Source organism: Ipomoea triloba, chromosome 3 (assembly GCF_003576645.1).
Source record: "Ipomoea triloba cultivar NCNSP0323 chromosome 3, ASM357664v1".
NCBI lineage: Eukaryota > Viridiplantae > Streptophyta > Magnoliopsida > Solanales > Convolvulaceae > Ipomoea > Ipomoea triloba.
Window position 1 is genome coordinate 2,782,864 of NC_044918.1, and position 24,503 is coordinate 2,807,366.

Below are 24,503 nucleotides of genomic sequence, written 5' to 3' on the forward strand. Positions count from 1 at the left end.
TTTTTTTTTTTTTTTTTTTTTTTTTTTTTTTTTTTTTTTTTTTTTGAGTTCTACTGACTCGGTTACAATGTAGTATCTGTTCATAAACTACTTTCTCAACCTACTGAAGCACAAAGAGTCAGCATCGCCTCCATTGAGGCTCGAACCTGCCCCCTCCAACATGAGGTGCAACCAAATGCCACTACCGGATGCTACTAGACCACAAGGTCATTGGCAATATCGACATGTTTAATTTGTATTGTCTTGATCTTAAACTAGTAACTCCATATCTTGTTATGTATAAATTAAATATTAGCCTGTCTTTGTATCTGGAAAATGATATATGTATTCTTAACTTTTATTCTCACACTCATACTTTTTACCCTCTAATAACGCAGTATATTTCGTTAATTATTTATTATTTTTAACTTATTAATTGAATTTCATAAAGAGGATCTTAAGTTCGAACCTTATCTCAATCAAGATTGACATAATTGTTAAATATATACTATGAATATGTTAGAGTGTATTTAAAAATATAATATACTGTAATATTTAACATGAATTTTGGTCAATTAATTAGAATCACGCATTGGAGATTGAACCTAATTTACAGTACATATTCAACACAAATGAAAAACTATGTCTATTATGGTCTTTTTGGAGAAAGAGGATTTGGTTCTGTTTTTTAAGGTACACTGTGACAAGGCACTAACATTGCAAAGAAGCACACTAGGGGACTAGATTAAATCAAGAATTTATTTTTGGTGGAAGTAGCAACAAGAGGAAGCTTGAGTACTATCCAATTAGGGTGTTCTCTCTAATTGCTATTGCACTAGTTAATTTTATGAAAAATTACTCCATAGGTCATAAGTATATATACATTCTTGAAATATTTACTTTTATAAAAAATTGATAATTTTGCATTGATATAGGTTAAAATACTGAATGATACTTTTAATAAATTCTAAAATAGTAATTTAAAAATACACCTTGGATATTTGGACTATTCACGTAATGCAAACTAGTATATTATAATATAAAGAACACGCATAATATCATTAGCATAGTTTACCATACTCATCTCATTCAAACCGACCAGGGAAACAAAATCAAACCAAAAATAAAAAATAAAAAAAAAATCTTCGGCATTAACATTAAACAGCTCGCTCCATGCATGGAAGAAATCTGTGTTTCTCAAAACCTCAATTCGGATTCGTGCTAGTGGCAGTTGGTGGCGCAGGTGGCGCCTCTCCAGGAGTTGTGGTAACTGGTAAGGTGTTTTCGATTGGTTGAGATTCTACATCGTCCTCTTTCCCACCATTGCTGCTCCTGTCACACAAATAGTTGGCTATGACTGAGATGACGAATACGCCCGCAATTATGCCGATAATGGCCCAAACTTGTGGCCATAAAGACTTAATCCAATGGAATAAGCAAACTGATTTCGATGGATTCATTGGACTTCGATCGAGGATGTTAATCTATACTCAGAGATTCGCTGTTAGTTGTTGATGCAATTATATGTTGTCTTCTCAACTCTTCTCTTAATTTATAAATGTAACTAAGGATGTTAATTTACATTTGCAGATTGGTTAATTAAGAAACTACCTAATTACAGGAACGCAGAGTAATTACCTAATTGCATGAATAGGAACACGAGGTCTTTGCTTTTTAGCAATTTCCTAATTAAAATTGTTGCTTTTCATAAATATATAACAACATTTACTATTTTATTAATTAAAACATTGTTTAATATGGACGAATCGGACAGTTTTTGAAGACAAACAATTTGGTGTTTGGGTTAGTAATCATAGATTCTTTTAGTAAGTAGTAGTCGTCAACGGTGATTATAATGGCAAATTATGGTATGGACATGGATCCACCTTGTAAGGTGAACCAAGTCCATGTTCACAATTTAAAAACTCTATGTTTATAATTTTAAAATTTTATGTTCACAATTTTAAATCTTAATATACAAAATTATATTACTTAATATTTATAATTTTTTAACTCTACATTCACAATTTTGTGATATCGATTCAAAAATTGTGCTATACTATTGAATATAGAGTTATAAAATTATTAATATAGAGTTATAAAATTGTGAACATACAATTTTTAAATTGTGTACATAGAATTATGAATTTCTGAATATAGAATTATAAAATTGTGAACATGAAATTATTAAATTGTGAACATGAACCTGGGTTCACCACTCCACCTTGCAAGCATAAGAACTGGATTATAATGCATAGATTGTGTACGTTTGTCTAACATATACATAGTATTTGCTGATAACCAATATTCTAACTCGAACATGAGACCTTCCGTCTAAAATAGTAACAATTTTGTTATTAGACCGCATGTTTTTCTACTAACTTTAAGTTGTTAAAATGTGTGTAACAGAGCAGAAATGTACGGAGGGATTAATAGTGCTTGTGTAGGATAACGTGGAATTGGAGTTCGGAAAAATTAAAGAAACATTGGAATATAATATTAGAGGCGGTGGCATGCATGCTGCATGCGTGTACCCACTGAAGTTGTTGGGTTGCAATAATGGAAGCCATGTGAAATGATTCAAATGAATAGACAATTTCACCATTCCAGATTGGGTTTGATTTCAGTGCCGCTGTGTAAATCCAGAAGTTTGCCAAAACCAACGATCACGATAACGAACTCTCACTGGAGTGACCACAGATATTTTATTTCTTTTAATAATATATTTGTTGGTTTTATTGGTTGGTCCAACGTACACCTGAAAATAAAATATAAAATAAATTGTGAGAAATAAAGTGTCACAATGGTGTGTAGGTTGAAAGAAAGAGAACAACCGCAAGACCTGATGGCTCACAGTGTTCAGACCATGATGTCTAGAGGAGGCAAATCACCCTCACCCCCTAATATAACAAACCACGCCCTTGCTAAGTCATCCACGTGTACGGCTCTCGCTCCCCCGCTCTCACAACAGTCACGTACAACACACACGTCTAACTCCACGCAAGATTAGGGGTGTAAACGAATCGAGCCGAGTTCGAGTCTAGGGGGTTCGAGCTCAAGCTCAATCTTGATGAGCTAGAGTTCGAGCTTGAATTCGAGTTCGAGTTCAAGCTCGAATTCGAGTTCAAGTTCGATTTTGAGCTCGAATTTAACCTGTTTGATTTTAAATTAATGTTTCAATTAAAAATAAACCATAATATTATATGAATATTATATATATATAGCTAGCGAGCCACTCGATGAGCCACGAGCCTAAGACAATAGAGCTCGAGTTCGGCTCGATTATTAAATGAATCACTCGAGCTTGAATTTGACTGAGCGACTCGGCTCATTTACATCCCTACGTGAGACAACCCAATACCACCCCTGCCAAAAAAGAGGAGGGGCAACGATGTGACACTAAGGGTGACGACGGGACGAGTGACACCCCATCCCCACTGCCCCTCCACCGCTTGGCTGGTCAGTCACCGCCGAACCCACACAGCCAAGCAAAATGAGGGTGCAAGGCCTCACGGGTCGCCAATGAAGGCCAACATGGCCATCGGTGCCCCCATGGGCCTCGCCAGCGATACTCCACCACCTCATGACTGCCTTGGAATGAAAGGAATTTTTTTTTTTTTTAATGAGCCTCCACTTCATTTTAAACTTTTTGATATTATCTCAAATCTCAAATAGTATACAAACGTATTCAAAATGTTTTGAGTTACCATTATACAAGTTCATGATACTATCACAACTATAATACTTTAAATTAAAATTAAAATATAATAATTTGACTAAATTTTTATCAAATAATTAAATTAATTAGGTAAATAACATGACCCAAATTAATTTAATTAATTGTTGTGTAAAGTCAAATAGCTCAATTAAGATATAACCCAATATTATTAGTCTATGTAATATTATAATACTATCAAAATTTTCAGGTCTACACTCCTACGTTTTTCTTTTGGATGACAAGAGATACATATAATTGCCATCTAAGAATGTGTATTAGATAAATATTGCTTTTATGTAATAATGCACAAACCATACAAGAAACATAAAAGTTAATTAAAATTTCTAAATTTATAACAGTAAAAGGACGTTGAATTTTTCAAATCGGGGAAAAGATTGTATGAAACTATGAATACTTGAATAGACTTGTTGGGCCGAAACTGCCAAATACTGGTTTATAAACAGCCCGTCACAATCTAAACTGGAATTCATTGGAGCCCAAAGGGAGAGTGGCCCAAGTCCACGTTGACTTGACTCGGGCGAGTCGTCGCCAACGCCAACACGGCGAAATATATACCGAGCCCGATCGATAAAAGGTTTATTATTCTCCCTTCTCCATCAACACCGCCTCTGCCCTCTGCAGAAAAGCCCTAATCACTCCCTCTTTTTCCCAATCCCACCCAAATACCTCCTCTTTCGTATCTCTCCCTCTAGATCAAACAATATATAGATCCATCCATCATCTATCCCCAAATCGCTTCTCTCCATAAGTTTCCGTTCCATCAGCACAGATTTCTTCGATTGCTCGTAGATTCAGGTAACGCTTTATGTTTCCGGTTGTTTTTTTTAATGACCTAACAGTTTTGCTTTGTGTCGCTTAGCCTTTTCTATTGTGTTTCGCTCTTTTTGATCATGTTTGGCTGCTTAATTTTATTTTTTTAGGTTTTTTTTTCCTGCATCTATGTTTTTTATGTTATTGAAAGTACTTAATGGAGAAAAAGAGACAGAATTTTCTCAAGGCATGGTTATTTTGAAGCACGCGAGGATTAATTTTTGTTTCGTATCCGAAACATTATCTTCTCATGCTTCAGCCTTTACTGTTTCTATATTTCTAGATCTCGCTTGTAAATCTCTAGCTTTTGTTCCTGTTTCTAAATATCTGTACTGTGTGTATCTTTCTTTGACACACACGTGTGTTAATATAGCACTTTGCTCCCCTAAATGATTGGAATATTAAGTTTTCATTCTATTATGTGTTGATATAGTACTACAGTTCTTATGACCAATTTGTGCTGACAATTTTGTTTGTTTTTTTTTTTTGTATTGTATTTTTGTTTACAGATTCATTATTTGAGCTTTAGGTGATTTTTGTCTTCGTCTGTGTTCTTGATGGCTTCTCTGGATATGACACTTGATGATATGATTAAGAGCAGACGTAATAGTGAGAGAGGTAGGGGACGTGGCAGGCCCCGACGTGGAAGGGGGGCTGGTGGATCATTTAGAGGTGGAAGACCCGCTGGAGCTCCTCGTAGTGGAGGGCCCCTTGGGGTGAATGCTAGGCCATCAGCTCACGTCATTGCCAAGGCAAGCTCGAAACTAATGGATGTCTTATGAATTCCATAATCATTCTGATATGCTCTTTAAAACAAAATGAAGGTTCTCTCTAGTTTTGCTTTAGAAATTCCATCATGAGAAGTTCTGTGACATTATTGGGTCCGAGGAGGTGCCCAATTTGGATCAACCATAATAAGCTGTTGTGCAATTGTTCCACCGTCATCAAGGTCTCTCTTCATGTTGGTTTATCATGAGGAGTTTACAACAAAAGTATTGATAAAAGTGGGAGTGATGGCTTTATCAAGAGATTTCACTTTATAGTACCTTAATATTGAGGAGCTTCATTATTGAAATTTTAAGAACTTTCACCATTTAAACATCCTTAACATCTAGAGGGCTACATCCTTAACATCTAGAGGGCTGACTTTCTAAGTGATCTCTAAACGTTGTTATTCAGTAGCAAGTTTATGACGGATCCTGTTGCTATATGCCGAATTTCTTCGGGTCGTGGTTTTCAGTTAGTATCCCAGTTCATGGTGTTTCGCAAAGGTGGCTTCCTTCGCTGAACCTCAGAACTGGAGGTCTTGCTTTTTCCTTAAGCACCAGTTGATGTGCAATTGTGCAGTGGGTCAAATCTTCTACTCCCATCTACACTTCTTTTACCGTAGTTGATTTATCTTTGGTAAAAATTACTATGTTGATGTTTTGGTTTATTCCACTTCCACTGTGATGGAAATTTGGTGATATCTGATTTATTCTAGAAGAATGGTGAATTATGTTACAGTTTTGTAGTATGCTGATTCTACTTACCCAATGTGGATGTCATTTTGGGTTTGCTTGCTTCAGTCTTTCCGCAGAACAAAGAATTTGCCATGGCAGAATGGATTATTTGAAGATAGCCTTAGAGCTGCTGGGTTATCATCTGGATTAGAAAGTGGGTCTAAGTTATATGTTTCAAACTTGGACGTTGGAGTGACTAATGAAGATATAAGGGTACAACACAAGTCGTGTCTTTTTACATTCTCCCATTCATGATAGTTAATGTTCAGAGGGTTTGATGATGGTGAAACTTTAAACACAGGAACTCTTTTCTGAGATTGGAGAATTGATAAGATATGCAATTCACTATGACAAGAATGGGCGCCCAAGTGTAAGTGTCATATCTCATGTCATATAGTTCTTATTGATTTGCTTTTATTATCCTTTTACCAGTTCAATTTGACAACTTGCTTCAGTTTGTGGCTTTTTTTTGGGTGTTTCACATTATTGGGATCTGTAGAGAAGTCTGGGCTTTCTTTTATAAGTTTTTCATTGATTCCTCTAAATATGTGCGGAAATATAGTTTCTTTCGAATTGAATATTTGTTTCTAGATATATTTATGTATTTTGGTATTTTCACTTTGCATTTGGTTCACTTTTTTGCACCTTGGCTGTTTAGTTGTAAAGTTATATAACACGGAACACAGTGCATAAATATAGTTTGATCTAGTGAAATTTTTTAGTCCAGATATTATTGATCATAACACATGGAACTTTGATATGTCAATGTCTTTATGTTTTCATTCAAATGTTTTACCCTGTAGGTTGTGCTGAATGATACTTAATTTCATTTTTTGTAATTACTTATGCTGAAATTTTAACCCTGAAATAAACTGGATAGTATGCATGTAGCTAAGTTGTAGCTTTATGTTTTTTATATTACTAGTTTTCCTACAATGTGTCATCTTTCCATCCTTTGCTTGCTTGATGTTGCAGTTCTGTTTTTTAACTTGGTTGATATTTTATTGTTTCTGGCTTTTTACAGGGTTCAGCTGAGGTGGTTTTTGCACGAAGAACTGATGCATTCCAAGCACTGAAAAGATACAACAATGTGCAGTTAGATGGGAGGCCTATGAAGATTGAAATAGTTGGCACCAATTCACAAATTCCTATGTTGGCTCGTGTTAATGTTGTTGGAGGGACTAATGGGAGGAGGACAGTCATTATGAAGTATGCACTGATCTTCTGTTCTTTTTTCCCAATATATTTTCAGTTGTTTGTCCTTTGTTTATCCTTTGTTTTCCAAGTCTGCCCACCAGCATTCTAAATGACGTATTTCATGCTTTAATTGGGCATTGCATACCATCTTGTAGTGAATGCTAACTTTGTTGGCTACTCTAGGAGTTTGATATCTCTGAATATTAAGAACTATGATATCTATGGTCGGTCTCTATTAGCTGCAAAAACTACTTACTGGATTTATCTTAATGTTAAAAACACAAGCTATGCTTTCTCTTTGTTGCATGAACTATTATCTGGACATTATCTCCTATCCAACTGATTATGGTGTTCCCTCATTGTTTCCAGTGTTTGTTTGGTTTAACCTTTATCCCTTTTACCAAGTATTTTAAACCTAGAAATTGCTGGCAACAAGACTTTGAATTAGGTCTCTGTTCCTATTCACGATATGTGATTTTCTTTTTTAATTGGATTTTTAATTAAAATGTGAAGATTCCATAAATTTGGAACACTGTAACTAATTGCTCTTATTTGGCTCAGGGTGTCATAGTTGGGAGATTGTAACTTGCACTGTAAAGAATATGGATTTGAATTTACTTGTTATTAACACTTTACACTAATACTATATTTGCAGTGCTGGACAAGGACCAGCTCGGACTAGAAGTGGTGGTGTTACTCCTGCTGCTAATTGGGGTTCTGGGTAAGTTTACTGTTGGTTTATGTAAAAAATTATTTTTAGTGCTGTGCACTCTTGAAAGTCAATTGGCTAGCTGGAGGGTCACAAATCTTTCTAGTGTGTGACTGTAATAGCTTTACTTCATAGTGGATTTTAACATTCAGTAATAATTTATTACATTTTGCTCAGCCAAAGGGGTCGGGGCACACGTGGACGTGGTGGTCGTGGCAGAGGCCGTGGTCGTGGACGTGGTGGACAGGGAAGGAAGAAGCCTGTCGAGAAATCCGCTGATGATCTCGACAAAGAGCTGGACAACTACCATGCTGAAGCCATGCAGACTTGATATCCATATCCGATTTTAGATAAACCTAATCAGACAATTAGCTTGTAAGAGTGACAGTAGTTCTGTTTTTGGCTTCCAGATTGTTGGGTGTTTTTATTGTTTTTGGTCGATGTATGAATAGTACTTTTAACAATATGTAGCTATTGAAGGGTTATGTTTGATTTAATCTTTGTTTTGCTAAGCATCTCTCAGTGAATAGGACATATAATTGTTAGCAAATCCCATATGTTGGCAATTCGGATTTGCTCTGAAGTTGCTGAGGTTGGCTATATATTGTGTCGGATCTTTCTATTCTTGTGCGTGTTGTGGTGTGCGCCATGACATGACTGACATTCAGTCTCCTGAAGAGAAATAAGATTGTCTTGAGGTACCAAGTTACAAATTAACAAAAAGAATTAAGATGTTATAGCAAAGAATTGACCTCCAAAAATTTCCATGATACATTGTTGCAATTTAAATTTCCCCACTGAGTGATGGGTAACTGGACAAGAAACAATCAATCACGCAAGAATAATTAGAAGAAAATCCCACATCACTCATTAATAATAACGTCTCTATTCAATACCATTTGCCCTGTTTCGTCTTTCTTGAAAAGCCTCTCAGCCAATTCATCCCAGTTAGTTATTCTCTTACTGGAAGTTTCTTTACCCTTTGAGGCATCTTCTTCGCTCTTCTCTTTTCCATTATCCTCCTCAATCTCCTCCTCAGAAGGCTCTGCAGTTATGCTTATCTCCTCCGCGGACTCTTCCTTGTGAGTCCCTGAAGGTTCCTCCTCTTCGGTTGCGGACACAGCATGAGGGATGTTCAAACTCACAGCTCTTTCCAGTGCATCCTTGTGTTCTTGTTTAATTGTCTGCAGTCTTTCCATTCTCGGCACCTTAGGAGCAGTTGTGATCGCCTCAACACTACCCTCCTTCAATATCTGCAGAAAAAAAAAAGTTATGGTTGAATGATTCATTAAATGCCACAAACCATCATTACTCTGCTACTGTGATTTGGTGTTATTGTGTGATTGCACTTATTTATTTTTAATGTTTACATTGAAAGAGTAAATTTAGTTCATAATCCTCAGTTCCCATTTCTATTGTATGATCTTACAACACTTCAGCTTGAAACATGATAAACAACTAAATGATCATTTGCCTGTTTCAAAATGCTCCTATCAAAGAAGAGATGAATGGATGAAATTCGATATTTTGTACAAAAAAGAGAATATGCACTTCAATCAAAAAATTAGAAGCACTGTTAATATTATAGATAACCTAAAAGATATGATGATTTTGCAGTGCAGGACTAAAGATGTTATATATGGCCATCAACTTATAGTTAAAAAAAATGTAAAATCGGATCTATAGCATGATTATCAGGTTTTTACACTAAAATTCTGTAAACTGGAAGTCTTTCTCAAACACAAACCATTAGTGTTATATCCCAACTTCCCGAATATACTAAATTAAATGGTTTCATGGCAAATAAGGCACACAACTTTGGGTATGTTTTTCAATAAATTTGAAATTCGATATATTAACCCAAAACCAAATTTGAAATCAAGAAGGTACCTTTTGAAAGAGCCCAAAAAAAGGATTCTTTAACGAAAATACAGTTAGCAAAATGTTCATCTGGACCAAAAGAAAAGGAGAACCAAATGACAAGGAAAGTAGCTAGGAGAATTTGATACTTTGTCTTACTTGTAATGCCTTCTCAGATTCTCTTTCTATCCAAATTATTCCATGATCAGATGTTGCATTGCATGACAGAACAATATGCTCAAATCTTCCATCAACTGGGATGGCAGTTCTTACTTCCGGAGGAAACCTCCCACATCTGTATGCACAGCAAAGTAAATAAAGTTTCTCCTATAAAACACTTTTGAAAACTGAAAACTAGTAAGAACTTAACATCTGAATTTTCACACGACAATAGAAAAGATTCATAACATGTAAACTTCAAGTTTGCATATCATTGCATAGGATAACTCGATGCAGTGATGCACTGTGTAAATCACATAGATAAGATAAGATAAGATAAAAATAGCTTTATACATAGAATTGTTTGTTATCATGTCAACATAACTCGATCCAATTGAAGGAAAATTTGTTGGGTATTATGTTCCGAGATACATCTAGCGAATTTAAGATCTAGGCTCTACACCAAAGACAGTGTTGTGCTTGAAAGTTTATAGGAACTCATCATATCAGGAGGAACATGAAATGAAAAGAGGAATAATTTAGCGGAAATGCGTGTCTATTGGACCATCAGGCAACAGTCTACTCCATAATATAGACAAGAATCTGATGATTCTGAAAACAACTTTTGACAGGAGGCATATAACGAATGCTTAAACAATTTTGAATATTACACGACATTGAAAGTGATCTACCTGCAGAATTTTCTTTCCACGATGTGATACATTCGGCCAGGTGCATAAAGTCTTCTTGGATCTCTGAGCTTTCTACCATCAGGTATAAATGTATCCCTCAAGCACACTAGAAATAACAAGCAGGGCAAACTGTTTAAAGTATTAAGGCCTGGGTTAAGAGAAGACAGCAACAATCCCACTCCTGGAATAAGAGAAAAGAAAGACAATTCTAAGGCTTAACTAACCAGAATATGGATTTGAATATATCCTCCAATGGGGTAGCAGTTCTGGGTAAAAAATCATCCTAAACAAGTAGAAGAAATCAAATGCAACATTAGTAAATGATCCGATCCAATCCAATCCACTGGTATTATTTTACACAAGTGGCTCTTGAAATTATCATTCATTTCCTAATAGTCAATTTGTCACTCATTGTATAAGTAAACAATTCATCTTCAACCTCTCTACATTCAAGAATTCACCACAAGGTGCCAGCATGAGCAGCTCAACTGGTCACAGAGGTGAAATTTGTCACAACAGCAGTGTGGGAACAACCGCTCTTTGTGCTCAAAATTCTAACCTCGCTCAGTTGAGTTACCATGATTTACCTCTCTACAAACTGTCCGGCGGGAGTCTGAGGGCGCCGGGGGTGGGAGAGGAGATTTCACCTCTTGGTACAAGAATTCACCACAAGGTAATTCAGTCAAATTGGTCGTTGAGTTGATAACCACAAGGTTACAAGTTCGATACTGAGTTTTAATTTTTGCATAATCATCAAAACAGTACAACTAATCATCAAAACAATACAACTAAAACTACTCACCTGCAGCACAACGGAGTGTATTACATCGGCATACTTAACGGCCAAGTTGAGAGACATACACCGAGCTGGCGCCACAGCGTAACAGGTGATCATATTCCTGGGAATACCCCCAAATTTGTGGCGGTGATTGACCACAATCACCGTCAGCAATGACGCCACACCGGATCCCAAAGAGTGGCCGGCGAAAATCATCTTATAGCTCCTCCCATTCTCCTCCCACAGCGTCCTCAAAGTCTCGGACTCGGTGTTCAACAACCAAATCGCGGCCTTCAACAGCCCGTGGTGCACGTACCCGCCGTCGAACATCTGTTTCCCGAGGCGGTTGTCGAGGAGGACCTTGTAATCGCTCTCCTTCCCCATGTTAAGCCCGCGGATAGCGAGCACGATCTCGCGGTGGTCGTGGTCGAGGTAGATCAAGTACGGCGGCGCGTTGCCGCACGTCTCCTGGTAAGTAACGCGCTTAATCACCCAGTCGGGGTTCAGTCGGTAGCCGCCGGCCGGCGCAAACTTGGGGTTCCGGAGGTCATCCTCGTAGACGGCGAGGATCGTGCGGCAGACACGTGGCACGGCGTCGAATTCCTCCCTGGTCGCAGCCGTCCACGTGGCGCTGTCGTCGCTCCCGACGTAGGTGCACCGCTTCCATCCCCACCGCAGGCAGCCCAACACCACCACACACTCCACTCCACATGCCACAGACATTACACCAAATATAATCTTTTCACTTTCTCTCTCTATATGTAACAGTATCTAATTTGTACGTATAAGAAGGAATATGCAGACGAAAGGTTGAAGAAGAAGAAGAATTGGAGCTGAAAGCTTTGAATTCGTAGAGAGAGAAAAAGAGAGAGAGAGAGAGCTGGAATTTGCTAGTTTCACGTGGATTAGTTGTAAAACTACGGTTAATTGCAACTCACACTGTTTTCAGCCTAAATTCCTGTGCCATGTCTGTATATCTAAGGCACCATGTTAATTGACACTAAAATGACATGTTAAATTGATAATGTGTTAAAGTTGTTAATTTATGGATGATATTTACTACATGTGTCAATTTAAAAATCAAAATTATAATATAATTGATTCGTCTCTCAAATATGAGGATTCATCTTATATGAAAAAATTGCGGATGCTTTAGTAACTTTTTTATAAACTTTTTCTATAGTCCAATATAGAGTAAAAATATTTTTCTTTTGATAAATTCACCGAGTCTACCCGCATTTACTCTGAAAGGTACAGGAGCAGGTCCAAGAGAAATCGTCGAAAGTTCACTTGTCACTTAAGCTATCTCATCGGGTTAAAAATAATTGATTTTGATTTATGAATAGAATTGTTTAGCCTAAAAGAAACGAGAAGATACTAGGAATTTGGTTCTTATCTTAATGTCTAAGCATGTACTGCTTTTGTATACTCTTTCATGTTCTAAACAAGATACGGAGAACACGGTTATAGTTGTCACCAGCCTATTATTATCATTATTATTATTATTATTATTATTATGGGAAGAAATGCAGTCATCCAGATAATATTAAAAAGATTTTGAATTTAATATAAAAATGGAAAAAATTAGTATAAAATGTGTTTATCCCTAAAAACATAAAAATTTAACCTGACAAATATAACTTATTTCTCAAATAAATTTTCCCATTTTGGTGCAGAACTCAAAATCTTCAAATATTTCTATGTTTGGTAAAAAAAAGTTGACATTTTGCCTAATCTTGTAGATGTGGGACTCCATTGCATTATGCATACAGCATACACCGCATTTCATTTGGCCCATTATTATGGCCTATTATGGACCATATTGAAAACTGAAAAGTCTCTTTCAGTATTATTGTTCTGGAATTTTTTTAAATGTGTTTTAAAAATTATGAGCATTTTGGTCCTACTAAATGAATTGCGAATTTTTTTTTTTTTTTTTTAAGTAGCATGTAACTTTTTATGGTTTGCTATTCAAGTTGGGGGTGATGATGATATGCTATTCGAAGTAAAGTGTAATTTATAATTATAGTTGGTGATTATAAACTCTGTTTGGTCTCATTCTCCTCCTGTGTGTGTATTAGCACTTTGGTTCTTTCTCTTTAATGGATGCCTTTTCATTCTAACAACAACAATAATAATTATACCACCAAATAACCACTTACAATGTCATTTTATGTTATTTTCCAACAATAATATTCCGTAATACTTAGTAATTTATTAGTTCCCTATAACTCGAGAATCTTGGTTTCATTCGTTGGCATACTCTCAACATGAACATGCTGAATTGATAAAAACATATGGGACCTTCATCCATGTCCATGGCAAAGTATGTTGCACTATGTGCAGCGCATATTCCCAAATACTTCTTAACATAATCACATTTAATCTCATAATTTTTTTTCTTTTTTTTTTTACTAACATTATCATATTTGATTACTTGTTATAATTTTTATTAAATTAAAATTATTAACTTATGGAACAATACACATAACTTTCTCTTCTTAGTAATAAACATTCATAAACATCTTAAGACATAAAAAATTAATAGATATTTTTCTTAAAAAGTTACTCCGTATTTTTTAAAAATATGTTATGGCGTTTATTATATTGTTTGTCAACATTTTTTAAGCATGAATAGAATACAAAGTTTATGAAAGTAATAAATTATCACATAAATTAATGTTAATTGGATGAAAATCGTAAAAAGACTGATTGTGGCAATGTTAGCAAATTATATACCTAAAATGTGGTTAAAATAAAAATCAAAAACTAAATTTGGCAATGTCTATTAGGTGTTGCTAAAAGTGAAATTATTCATTTTCCTAAAAATAAATTTTAAATTTGATTTTTATATTTAATAAATTTTAATGTATTCTATAAATATATAAATTCATTTACTAATGTTGAATTATAGGTTTAGCTAGGGAAGTTTCTTCGATCTATTGGCAATTTCTCCTTAGTGAGAAGGTGTCTGAAATGTCTCTCGTGGGCCATGCCTTTCCAAAGTCTCAAAAAAAAGCTATTATGAAAATTAAATTGTAAATAATTTAAAAATTTTATTAATCAAATTGACACAAAATAGGATGAAGGAAACATTTCCAAACAACTTAAACCTTGCATGATATGAAACTTGCGAACAACATATATAGTTTTATCTTTAATTTTAATTTTTGAAAAGAAAAGAAAAGAAAAGAATAGAATAGAGCAATATGGGCAGGGAACGTGATCAACAGATCATAAACTAAAAAGTAAGACAATGACATTTTTGTTATACCAGGAAAGTTTACCGGTTACATGTGGATGTATGTTTTCTTCAATTCTTGCCCACTGTTCTGCACAACATCAATAATTACGAAATTCACCCAAAACCTGAGGGCCCCTCACCCCTGCCTTGAAATTCTGAGAAAAGATAAATCATGAGATGTGTCTCATGCCAATTGTTTTACACAAAATCAATAATTACGAGATTCACCCTAAACCTGAAGGCCTCTCACCCTATTTCTTGAGATTATGAGTAAAGATAAATCACAAGATGTCTCATGTCTAATATTCTACACAATATCAATAATTACGAGATTTACTCTAAACTTGAGGGCCTCTCACTACTGTCTTGAGATTGTGAGAAAATATAAATCGCAAGATGTGTCACAGTGATGCAGGGTGTGAGAAGTTACTTTTTTCACACACAAGCATAAGAATTCATTAGGTGGAGAATAGAAATATAAAATAGAATAGTTTGTTGATCACAAGACCTATTCTCTATCTTATCTTGCCTATACGTCACTCAACTTTTTGTTCCAAGAAAAGATTTCTTTAAACAATATTGGGAATTTGAAGATTGTTCCAAAACATTTACACTTCAAGTTATCTGCAAAATTGGCTAGTCTATGGAGGTACCATTTCATTTCTATAGTACTGGAATGCTTATAAGTTTGCAATGCATGCACAACAAGAATCCAACAAATCTCTCAGTCATAAGAAATCACCACCTACTATGTTCAAACTTGGAGAAAATGGCAAAACAGGCACACACCAATCACTATAAAATTGTTGCCAAACTATTCCCAAGCAATTCACCCATTGGCCCTCAAGGACTTGGAGAATAGAAATGGCAATTCTGCAGCGAGTTTTCCCACTACTTGTTGCGATTGCTGCAGCATTCGAGTCTGCAGCATCAGCAGCACCAGTCACGTATGTGTTTGGCGACTCGTTGACAGAAGTGGGAAACAACAACTTCCTGCAGTCTCTTGCCAAGTCGAACTACCCGTTCTATGGAATTGATTATTTTGGGGGAATGGCCACGGGAAGATTCACTAATGGAAAAACCGTTGGCGATATAATATGTAATAATGCAGAAGAATAAAGACTACTTAGAACTTTTAGTTTTTGTTGTAACTTGTAAGTACTTACTGACATGTTGTTGTTGTTGTCTCGATAATTTATCAGCTGAAAAGATGGGGATTCCATCTCCGCCTCCATATCTTGCCTTGCTACCCAACGATGAAGCGTACCTGACCGGAGTGAACTATGCATCTGGTGGAGCTGGAATACTCAATGATACTGGGCTCTACTTTGTAAGTCTGTATATTGTTAGGATCAAACGTTTACCACTATGTCAAAAGTTATAGCTAGTAGCGAATGCACAACTTTATTTCCTTATACCACACATTTTCGAAACGCTACATGCTGAACTTGGCCTTTTAAACCATATTACCGGCCTCCGCCCAACAATTCCTAGCCAAGTGCTGGACTTGACCTTTACCGGCCTCTACCCAACATATATATACAATCTCCCTGACGTTTTCTCCAAATTGTTTTTGTCATGGTCTACTTCGTCTTTCTGATGTTTTTTTCGGGTGACAGGTTCAGAGGCTGACATTTGATGATCAGATTAGTTACTTCGAGAAGACAAAGGAAGCTATCAAGGCCACACTTGGAGATGAGGCTGCAGAAAAACACTGCAATGAGGCACTTTACTTCGTTGGAATTGGTATATATATATAACTATATAAGCAACTAATTCCAACATATGATATATCTTCTTCCTTGGAACTAAAGAGTATGTATGACCTTTGATCTTTTCAGGTAGTAATGACTATGTAAACAACTTCTTGCAGCCCTTCTTAGCAAAAGGCATTTTTTATACTCATGATCAATTCTTGGAACTTTTGACGTCTACCTTAAGCCAACAATTCACGGTAAAGATCTTCTATGCAGTTAAGTTTTAGGTGTGATGAACTGATGAAGTCCCTTCCTATTTCTTATGAATTTTCTTTGTTCAGAGGCTTTATCATCTAGGTGCAAGAAAGATACTCTACCACAGCTTGGGGCCTCTCGGCTGCATTCCTTCCCAGAGGGTGAAATCGAAAACAGGGGAATGCCTATATCAAGTCAATGAATATGTTCAGGAATTCAATTCGAGAGTAAAGAATTTGATAACTACGCTAAATAGCCAGCTCCCATATGCAAAGATGACATTTGCAGACACTTATCACGACGTTTTGGACTTAATTGAGAACCCCTCTGCCTATGGTAAGGCTCAGCTTGATTATTAGGTACTTAAGATTATGCAGAACTATAATATAATCACAACGTGATCTGAACCCTCTCTCGTTTGTTATGAGAATCAGGTTTCAAGTTTTCCAACACGTCGTGTTGCAATGTGGACACGAGCGTGGGAGGGCTTTGTCTCCCGAACTCAAAGCTGTGTCTAAACCGCTCAGAGTATGTGTTTTGGGATGCTTACCATCCCTCAGAAGCTGCAAATCTCGTGCTTGCAGGAAAGATTTTCACCTACCTCGATAAAGCTCACAGTCCTTCTTCCCCTGCTCCCAAGCCTTCTCATCATAGGCGACTGCTTTCAGCAGAAACTCACTTGTCTGACTAATACAAATGGAAGATCAATTCATAAGTCATGTAAAAGGGAAGAGTATGAATACATATACCAATTAAAGAAGCATTTGTAGTTTAAAATTGTTGAGAAAACCTGCAAAGAACACGCGAGTGATCTTGATTCTTGCAAGTGTGTTCAAGTTTACTAATGAGTCTTCAAAGATGAGAAGCTGTATAACATTATGTGTTGTGTTTTGGTGTCATTCTTATACAACCTGATAACTAAATCATAGGGCTCTGAGTCCTAAAACATCAGTTCATGAGAGGCCTACACCTTAAATGTGTTAGAAGCCATAAATCAAGGGACAATCAACAATATTGACTTCTGGAAAACAATGAATGAAACCAAGGATGAAAAAAATTAGTTAAAAAATTGGTCCAATTAGAATACAGTCTTAACAACCTTACAAGATTTCCTAAGAAACTAAGGGTAGGTGGTTCCAATTGGTTCTGTACAAAAAAGACCCCCGGTCTACCCTAAAGTTTTACTAGCTAATTCTGAAGGATCAAATCGCCTTCCTCCTCCTAAGCTCCTCATTTTCCAAGAAAGGGCGTTCTCCAATGTTACTCCCTTGAATACCTGGGGTAATCACCATTTCACTTGAAGTTCTTGAATACCAGACAACAGGCTAGAAAAGAATAGCACTCAACCCCGCAATTCCAAGCATAATATGTGACATGGAGAAAGTATAGTGTAGATGTGGCGATGAGGAGACTGATGTGCCATTAGACTCCATGGCTGAAGCTGTGCCGTTCAGAAATGTACCATTTCTGTCACCACTGCAAGAACGCAGCAAGCAAAAAAATTTAGATATTGCCAGGAAGGGATATAATATTATAATAACCATAAGATCTTTATCTTAGTATATGTGGTCTTTATAACATAACCCTATATTTTAATCTTTTGGGAAGATGACACTTGGTGATTATTAAAACAATTATGATATGTTTATTCAGCAAAGTAAGCAAAAGTACCTTCCAAATAGACACAAACCATGACCTGCAATCATCACATCAAGAGGAGAGCTCAATAAGTCACTAAACTAGGGGCTGAAATCCCAACACATTAATCAAGAAAGCGGAGAAACCCTTACTTGGATTAGTCGTAGTGACAGCAGCCACTCCATTGAAGTTGCATGCCTCGGGAGCCTTCCCCATCATCTGATAATAAGTGTCAAAAGCATACGTTGCATGTGCAGCCACGGTATCTGGCTCGTAGCATGGTTGTCCTTGCAACATCGGTGAACAATCCACTTTGCCCGGTCCACAAGCCCAATCCAAAGCAGCCTGCAGCATTTTATGATCCGCACCATCTTTTGCAGAACAGTAAGTCTGGTTTGTAGTATCGTTTGCTAACATAGATCCCGATCCAGTCAACCGTAGGATATAAGCAGGCGTGCCATTTGCATTAAATAACCCCCAGTTCTTCTCTGATAGAGGACCGTCTTTCGTGTCTTCATTATACAGCTCATATATGTAAGTACTGACAGCAATACCAGGATGCTTTGGAGTCCCCGTTTTGTTTAGGACATGCTTTATTAAATTGCTATTATAGGTGTTGGCATTATCTAAAGTGGCATCAGGCTCCTTTGAGTCTCCCGTTGATGGCCAGCCAGACTCGGTTACCAGAACAGGAACATTAGTAAAATTAAGATCAGCCAACGCAAAGTATGCTGCATCAACAATGGCATCAAATACGTTGGTATAGTGGAGAAGGGTGTTAGAATCAACAGCTTCTTTGTTTGCAGGAAGGGGCTTGAAAAGAGCGTAATCCAATGGAATAACACCATTGGATTGCATGTACTCATAATAAGGATAGACGTTGAGCATGAAATAAGAGCCAGTAGATTGCAAGAAATCGAGCATTGGAACCAAGACTGGTTTCAATGAGTGGTTAAAGAAAGCTTGAGATGGGGGGAAGGAGTCGAGGATGATTGAAGAAGCAAGAGGCGTTGACACTTTGATCTGCCTACCGAGGTTGGATGCCACTAGCGCCGAGTGGATGAACTTAAGGGCATTGACAAGAACCGGGGCAGCATTCGAGAGGGAAGTCAGAACCTCGGAGCCAACACAAATGGCAGTGATATTGGTGGCTGGATAATGCGCCACAACATTTTGGGATACCCAATTCGCTGCGGTGGAATTTGATTGTCCAACGCCCAGAAGCTGTTCGTTCGGGATAGACACTGCAACTTGGATGCCCGTGTTGGCCAAGGCCAGAAGCATGCCACGATCTGCATTGTACAAACGGACATGGCGAATTTGCTGGGCTTTAAGAAGTTCAACAACTTGAGTTGGGTGTGGCATGTCAGACAGGTCTGTTCCTATGTTCACACCAATGAAGGCATCTTCAAGCAAAAAATAAACTTAAGTTAGACTCAAACTAAGAATGCAGCTAAGATCAAGTAACCAATATGAATTACATCATCTGTTTCCCACCAATCATCTATATAATCAGCAAATTCATGAAAAATGGAGCCCCATAGTCCATTATCAATTATTATAGATTGCAGACCACTAACATGTTTGTTTTTTTTTTGATACATTAGGTTTCTCAATTTACGCCAGCCCCAGACCCCTCCCAAGAGAGCTAGAGGAGGTAAAATTGCGAGTTGCCTCGTTAATCCCTAAATTCCACCCCTTGCCTATGTACACGGGTCTTTATGGCCGTAACAAGGCTTTAGGGTGATCGGTCGAACCAACTGAGATAGCCCGAAGGGACAGCACTAACATGTTATTCCATGTTAGAGTGGCATAAAGTTGAAACAACTGAGAGCTTGATGAAGCTTTTGGGCAGACATGAGAAAAAAAAAAGCATTCTTTGTTCATATAGCCTGAGTGACAACTGACAAACTCAACAGATATATTCCTTTACTCTTTTCTTCTTGTCAGAAGATTAACATTTAACAATATCCCTAACCTTATATTTTCAGATTAAACATCCCAGAAAGATGCCAAACCACTCCTTAAAAAAAACTAGCAAAATGGGAAAAGAAAACTAAAACCAGAAAGGCATTCATGAATTTGCAGGAGGGTTTATACAAATGCACCATATCAGCATGCCATTAATCAACTACAAGATTTTTGTACTTTTTTTTTAATGACTGGAACTAACATTAAATAAAGCAGCGATATTTACTATTTAGCTTAGCACAACTTCAAGACAAGACAAGATAGGCATATATACCAAATACATAATACCAGTAATGAACAACAAGAAACAACCAAAGGCAAGGCTTTAAATAGCCACTTATTTCAGTTATTTATAGCATTACATATATAAATATTGCTTAAAAGAAAGGAAAGAAAATGCCTAGCTCACCTTCATCAGCAAAAACAGCAGAAACTGATAGGAACAGCAACAAAGCCAACCTCATCATACATTGATTCATTAACCCCATTACTCAAAGCTCTATTATGAGGAAAAAATGGGAAAACTCAGAGCTGAGATTCTAAGAAAGGGAAGAAGGAAAAGAATGGGAATATAGAATCAAGAAAGAGTGGGGCAAAGGTGAGTGTAAAGCCATTTATTCTAGTCTCAGAGAGAGAGAGAGAAAGAGAACAGTGGTGCATCAATGATCAAGGGAATGGTGTTGTCAGATAATCCTACGGTCAAAATAGGGTCACCCATCTTTTCTTTTTCTTTTTGTTTTGAAAATATTTACTGTTCAAGCGTTTTTTTTTTTTTTTTTTAGGAAAAGCGTATTTTGTTATATTAAAATTTAAATCATTGGAATTTTAATAGTTGATTTTTTGTACAAATTTCAAGACGCCAAGGAGGAGGAAGGAGAAAAAAAATAAAAAGCAAGAAAAATAAATTTTCAAAAAAAATAAAAATAAAAAATTTACTGGACACTATTGTTGCGCCTCACGCGAAAAATGGCGTTGTTGTTACGCTGTGGTGGGGCCCACCTCACATACAAAAATCAAGTTCTTAAAGTATGACCTCAATCATTTTCTCTCTTCAACTTGAGCCAAAATCTCGTCAAAAACTGAACAAAAATCACTGTTGTGATTGCTTCAAAGTCCGACAATTCATTAATGGTAAAATAAAAATTAATATACAATTTAAAAAATTTAAATCTTATTATTAACATATAATAATAAAAAATCCATATTTATAGCGTTATTATGATAATAATTAAATATAAAAATATAATAAAAATATCAACAAATTAAATTTTATCTCATAAAAACCTGTAAAACTAGTCAAGTTTACATCAAACTAGGCAAAAAGCTCGAGTGTTTGTTTTTCATGGCGTTGGTAACAGTGGAGTACCATTTCCTCGTAAGAAGTAAGTTGGCAGATAGGGGGAAAATAGAGATGGACAAGTGGAAAGCAACAGAAAAGTACTGTAACAAGAAATGGCCAAATGGGTCCAACGTGCGTGGACAACAACAAAAGACACGATCGCTTATGTTGTCGGACAAAATAATGCAGCTGCTTTCCAACGGTCATATTATCGTTTAACCCATTAGGCATTAGCCTCTCTATCGGCCCAACATATTCAATTTGGGTTCCAAACATAGCCATTGGTTTATCAAATCTGTTGTTATGGTAGGAACCTGGGTCCACTTTGTAACGTGGATTCAGGTTTTTGTTCATAATTTTAAAACTCTATGTTCATAATTTTTAAATTTTATCTTCACAATTTTTACTCTATATTTACAATTACAGAATTTTATGTTCACAATTTTAGAACTTTATATTGACACTTTCAGAACTTTATATTCAATAGTATAACATGATTTTTGAATTTATATAACAAATTATGAATATAGAGTTCAAAAATTGTGAATATTGAATAATGTAATTTTGTATATTGAGATTTACAATTGTGAATATAAAGTTCTAAAATTGTGAATATAGAATTCTAAAAGTGTGAACATATAGTTTTAAATTGTGAATATGGACCTAGGTCCACCTTGCAAGGTAGACCCTGGTCCATAACATAATTTGCCTGATCAAATCTAATGATTTTTCATTTTTAATTTAGGGTGCGTTTGGTTCGCACATGGGAATCGGAATCAGAATGGGTATCAAATACTTGGTAAGGGTAATGGGTTTTGGTGAAAGTATTTAGCATGTTTGGTAGTTGGGTGGAATGGGAATGATTATTAATAGTTGGGGAAGAAATGATGAAGGAAGATGAAACCCTTATTTAATAAGGGTATGGGTTTTGCCATTAATGGGGTATTCCAAACCCATAGTAGCATTCACAAAACCTATCAACCAAACACTAACAATCACTTTGATACCCATACCTTATGCCTAAACCCCCCAACCAAACACACCCTTACTTAATTTTTAAATTTTGAGTAGACTATAACCTAACTATAATATCTGCTCGATAAATTATGTCAATTTTTTATTGGAATGGAACTCAAATCTAACACTCTTGCTTTTCAGGGCATTTAATTTTAAACATTTTGAATTAAAAGTAAAACATTTTTAAAAATTAGTAATAAGTAAAAGTGAAACGAATTAAAATCAATATGTTGTTATAATATATGAACCATAAGTAGAATAAATTCTCATCTTACAATATACATGGTCATGTCCATTTTTTTTTTTTACCAAAATTGTATAATAAGTGGAGATCACTAGAAAAGTTGAGTAAGTTGACTCAATCGACAATCATAAAGGGTTGAACCCCATAAAGATTTAGATGGACACACTAGAACACTAGAAGTGTTTGAATTTTTGAAAAGTGCATGCTATAAAAACAAGTTAAAAATTGTGTAGTCGATTTTATATATTTAAAATATTTTAATTTTTTGTTTGAGGGGTTGTATAATCATGTTTTGTTAGTGTTTTTTTTTTTTTTTTGTTAGATCACAATGCGTTCTGAATAGGCTCTAACTATAGGAGACGTCGTAAGTCAGTACCATAAACAAAATATTTTATTAGTGTATTTATACATTCCAAAGTGGTTGGCATTTCCATTATTCACAATGTACTTATAGTGAGAGTAATGGGCTTCCCTCCCTATAGTCCTCCATTATTAATTGAAGTACTTGGGGTGTATGATGCAGTACTTGGCTTTGCAGGTTATATTGCACCCAAATACAAAGGTACATCATAGCAAAATTTGTTGGGTCTTGCGGAGTTCACATACATGAACAATTTTTGAAATACAACCAAAAAAAAAAAATCAAATTTCTCAAGTTACGGAGTACTTTTTTTTTTTTTTTTGTTGAGAAATCCACTGAGGATGTAAATTAATATTTGTGACTAAAAATTATATACGAAAAAATGTTAGAAAATAGCATAAATTGACATTTTAAGTAGCTATTTTGTGATATAATTTTAAGTGTAGTCCACTTTTAATTTTGATTAGGTCAAAGTGTATTCAAGTATAATGTTCCTAGTTGAGATGATAAATTTGATATATTATACGTTCAAAATTAATAATGTGTGAATGAGAAATTAATTCTCAAATTGTACTCATTGAGTTGAAAAAAAAAAAGTTTTAGAAGTTTTTAAGTAGTCATTTTACCCACATTAAAAATATATTTTAGTTTGTACTAGTATAAATACAATTTAATGTTATAAAGAGTTTGAATTGCATAACATGGGGCATTTTTTAGTTGTAAAGCCTTAATGCTTCTAACAATAAATGGTTTTTTTATTTTTCTCAACTAGAAAGGTTGTGAAGTGTTACTACTTTGCGTAGTAAAGATTGAGTAGTAAATGATAGAAACCTTATTGCTTTGAGTAGGAAATGAGGAGAAGTTGAAACCTTTCTTCTTTCTTTTATGAGTAATACTGACTATGTTACAATGTGGTATATGTTCATAATTACTTTCTCAACCTACTGAAGCACAACGAGTCAACATTCACCTCCACTAAAGCTCGAACCCACTATCTTCCATGTGGGAGTGTAAATCGAGTGGCACTAGAAGTTGAAACCTTACTTTTTTTGAGTGATAATGGATGTGATCACTTGAACCCTTACTACTTTGAGCAGTAAATAATGTGAAGCCTTACTACTCGTTATATTACTTAATGCTCTCAATCATTCACGGATTATATCTCCTTTACTGTATCTTTAGAATTGCAAAATACTAATAATATTGAGTTAATTATGATCAATTTAGAAATTAATAACTTGTAACATCATATCTATTTTAATTAATTTGTTAGTTTTGGAAGTTACGATTTAAATTTCAAATTTAATTTTTG

At 35.7% G+C, this 24,503-nt stretch overlaps 4 protein-coding genes across 5 annotated transcripts; 2 read left to right on the forward strand and 2 right to left on the reverse strand.

Annotated features, from left to right (window-relative positions):
* The first annotated feature begins 4,305 nt into the window (after positions 1-4,305).
* On the forward strand, positions 4,306-8,448 carry LOC116011815 (THO complex subunit 4D). 2 transcript variants are annotated; one of them, XM_031251225.1, is made up of 7 exons: positions 4,306-4,513; positions 5,038-5,280; positions 6,097-6,243; positions 6,332-6,400; positions 7,055-7,239; positions 7,883-7,948; positions 8,114-8,448. In XM_031251225.1, the coding sequence occupies exons 2-7, from the start codon at positions 5,086-5,088 to the stop codon at positions 8,265-8,267; spliced, it is 816 nt and encodes a 271-aa protein (XP_031107085.1). In that variant the 5' UTR covers positions 4,306-4,513; positions 5,038-5,085; the 3' UTR covers positions 8,268-8,448. The 2 variants fall into 2 exon arrangements, with proteins under 2 accessions (XP_031107085.1, XP_031107086.1); XM_031251226.1 differs by lacking the exon at positions 4,306-4,513 and having other exon boundaries at positions 5,137-5,874.
* Positions 8,449-8,649: 201 nt separating this feature from the next.
* LOC116011814 lies at positions 8,650-12,337 on the reverse strand. Its single transcript, XM_031251224.1, has 5 exons — positions 11,450-12,337; positions 10,872-10,930; positions 10,648-10,776; positions 9,956-10,091; positions 8,650-9,189 (listed from the first exon to the last, which is right to left on the reverse strand). The coding sequence occupies exons 1-5, from the start codon at positions 12,146-12,148 to the stop codon at positions 8,800-8,802; spliced, it is 1,413 nt and encodes a 470-aa protein (XP_031107084.1). The 5' UTR covers positions 12,149-12,337; the 3' UTR covers positions 8,650-8,799.
* A 3,180-nt stretch (positions 12,338-15,517) lies between these two features.
* On the forward strand, positions 15,518-17,500 carry LOC116012116 (GDSL esterase/lipase At5g37690-like). The gene is made up of 6 exons (XM_031251586.1): positions 15,518-15,768; positions 15,872-15,999; positions 16,289-16,415; positions 16,511-16,623; positions 16,708-16,957; positions 17,056-17,500. The coding sequence occupies exons 1-6, from the start codon at positions 15,534-15,536 to the stop codon at positions 17,310-17,312; spliced, it is 1,110 nt and encodes a 369-aa protein (XP_031107446.1). The 5' UTR covers positions 15,518-15,533; the 3' UTR covers positions 17,313-17,500.
* A 140-nt stretch (positions 17,501-17,640) lies between these two features.
* On the reverse strand, positions 17,641-20,860 carry LOC116012115 (glucan endo-1,3-beta-glucosidase 2-like). Its single transcript, XM_031251585.1, has 4 exons — positions 20,640-20,860; positions 18,412-19,665; positions 18,293-18,317; positions 17,641-18,097 (listed from the first exon to the last, which is right to left on the reverse strand). Exons 1-4 carry the CDS (start codon positions 20,716-20,718, stop codon positions 17,947-17,949), a joined length of 1,509 nt encoding a protein of 502 aa, XP_031107445.1. The 5' UTR covers positions 20,719-20,860; the 3' UTR covers positions 17,641-17,946.
* Positions 20,861-24,503: the final 3,643 nt, after the last annotated feature.

What these genes read in the sequence shown, in the direction of transcription:
- LOC116012116 (XM_031251586.1), top strand. Translation starts at nt 15,534, where the DNA reads ATGGCAATTCTGCAGCGAGTTTTCCCACTACTTGTTGCGATTGCTGCA. An exon ending in ACTTTACTTCGTTGGAATTG is followed by an intron (nt 16,416 to 16,510) that starts GTATATATATAT and finishes TGATCTTTTCAG; the next exon opens with GTAGTAATGACTATGTAAAC. An exon ending in TGAGAACCCCTCTGCCTATG is followed by an intron (nt 16,958 to 17,055) that starts GTAAGGCTCAGC and finishes TATGAGAATCAG; the next exon opens with GTTTCAAGTTTTCCAACACG.
- LOC116012115 (XM_031251585.1), bottom strand. Translation starts at nt 20,718, where the DNA reads ATGGGGTTAATGAATCAATGTATGATGAGGTTGGCTTTGTTGCTGTTC. An exon ending in TGCTGTTTTTGCTGATGAAG is followed by an intron (nt 19,666 to 20,639) that starts GTGAGCTAGGCA and finishes TTTTGCTTGAAG; the next exon opens with ATGCCTTCATTGGTGTGAAC. An exon ending in TGTCACTACGACTAATCCAA is followed by an intron (nt 18,318 to 18,411) that starts GTAAGGGTTTCT and finishes TGATGATTGCAG; the next exon opens with GTCATGGTTTGTGTCTATTT.
- LOC116011815 (XM_031251225.1), top strand. Translation starts at nt 5,086, where the DNA reads ATGGCTTCTCTGGATATGACACTTGATGATATGATTAAGAGCAGACGT. An exon ending in AGGAGGACAGTCATTATGAA is followed by an intron (nt 7,240 to 7,882) that starts GTATGCACTGAT and finishes CTATATTTGCAG; the next exon opens with TGCTGGACAAGGACCAGCTC. An exon ending in GCTGCTAATTGGGGTTCTGG is followed by an intron (nt 7,949 to 8,113) that starts GTAAGTTTACTG and finishes CATTTTGCTCAG; the next exon opens with CCAAAGGGGTCGGGGCACAC.
- LOC116011814 (XM_031251224.1), bottom strand. Translation starts at nt 12,148, where the DNA reads ATGTCTGTGGCATGTGGAGTGGAGTGTGTGGTGGTGTTGGGCTGCCTG. An exon ending in GTGGAAAGAAAATTCTGCAG is followed by an intron (nt 10,092 to 10,647) that starts GTAGATCACTTT and finishes CTGTGCATACAG; the next exon opens with ATGTGGGAGGTTTCCTCCGG. An exon ending in AATCTGAGAAGGCATTACAA is followed by an intron (nt 9,190 to 9,955) that starts GTAAGACAAAGT and finishes TTTTTTCTGCAG; the next exon opens with ATATTGAAGGAGGGTAGTGT.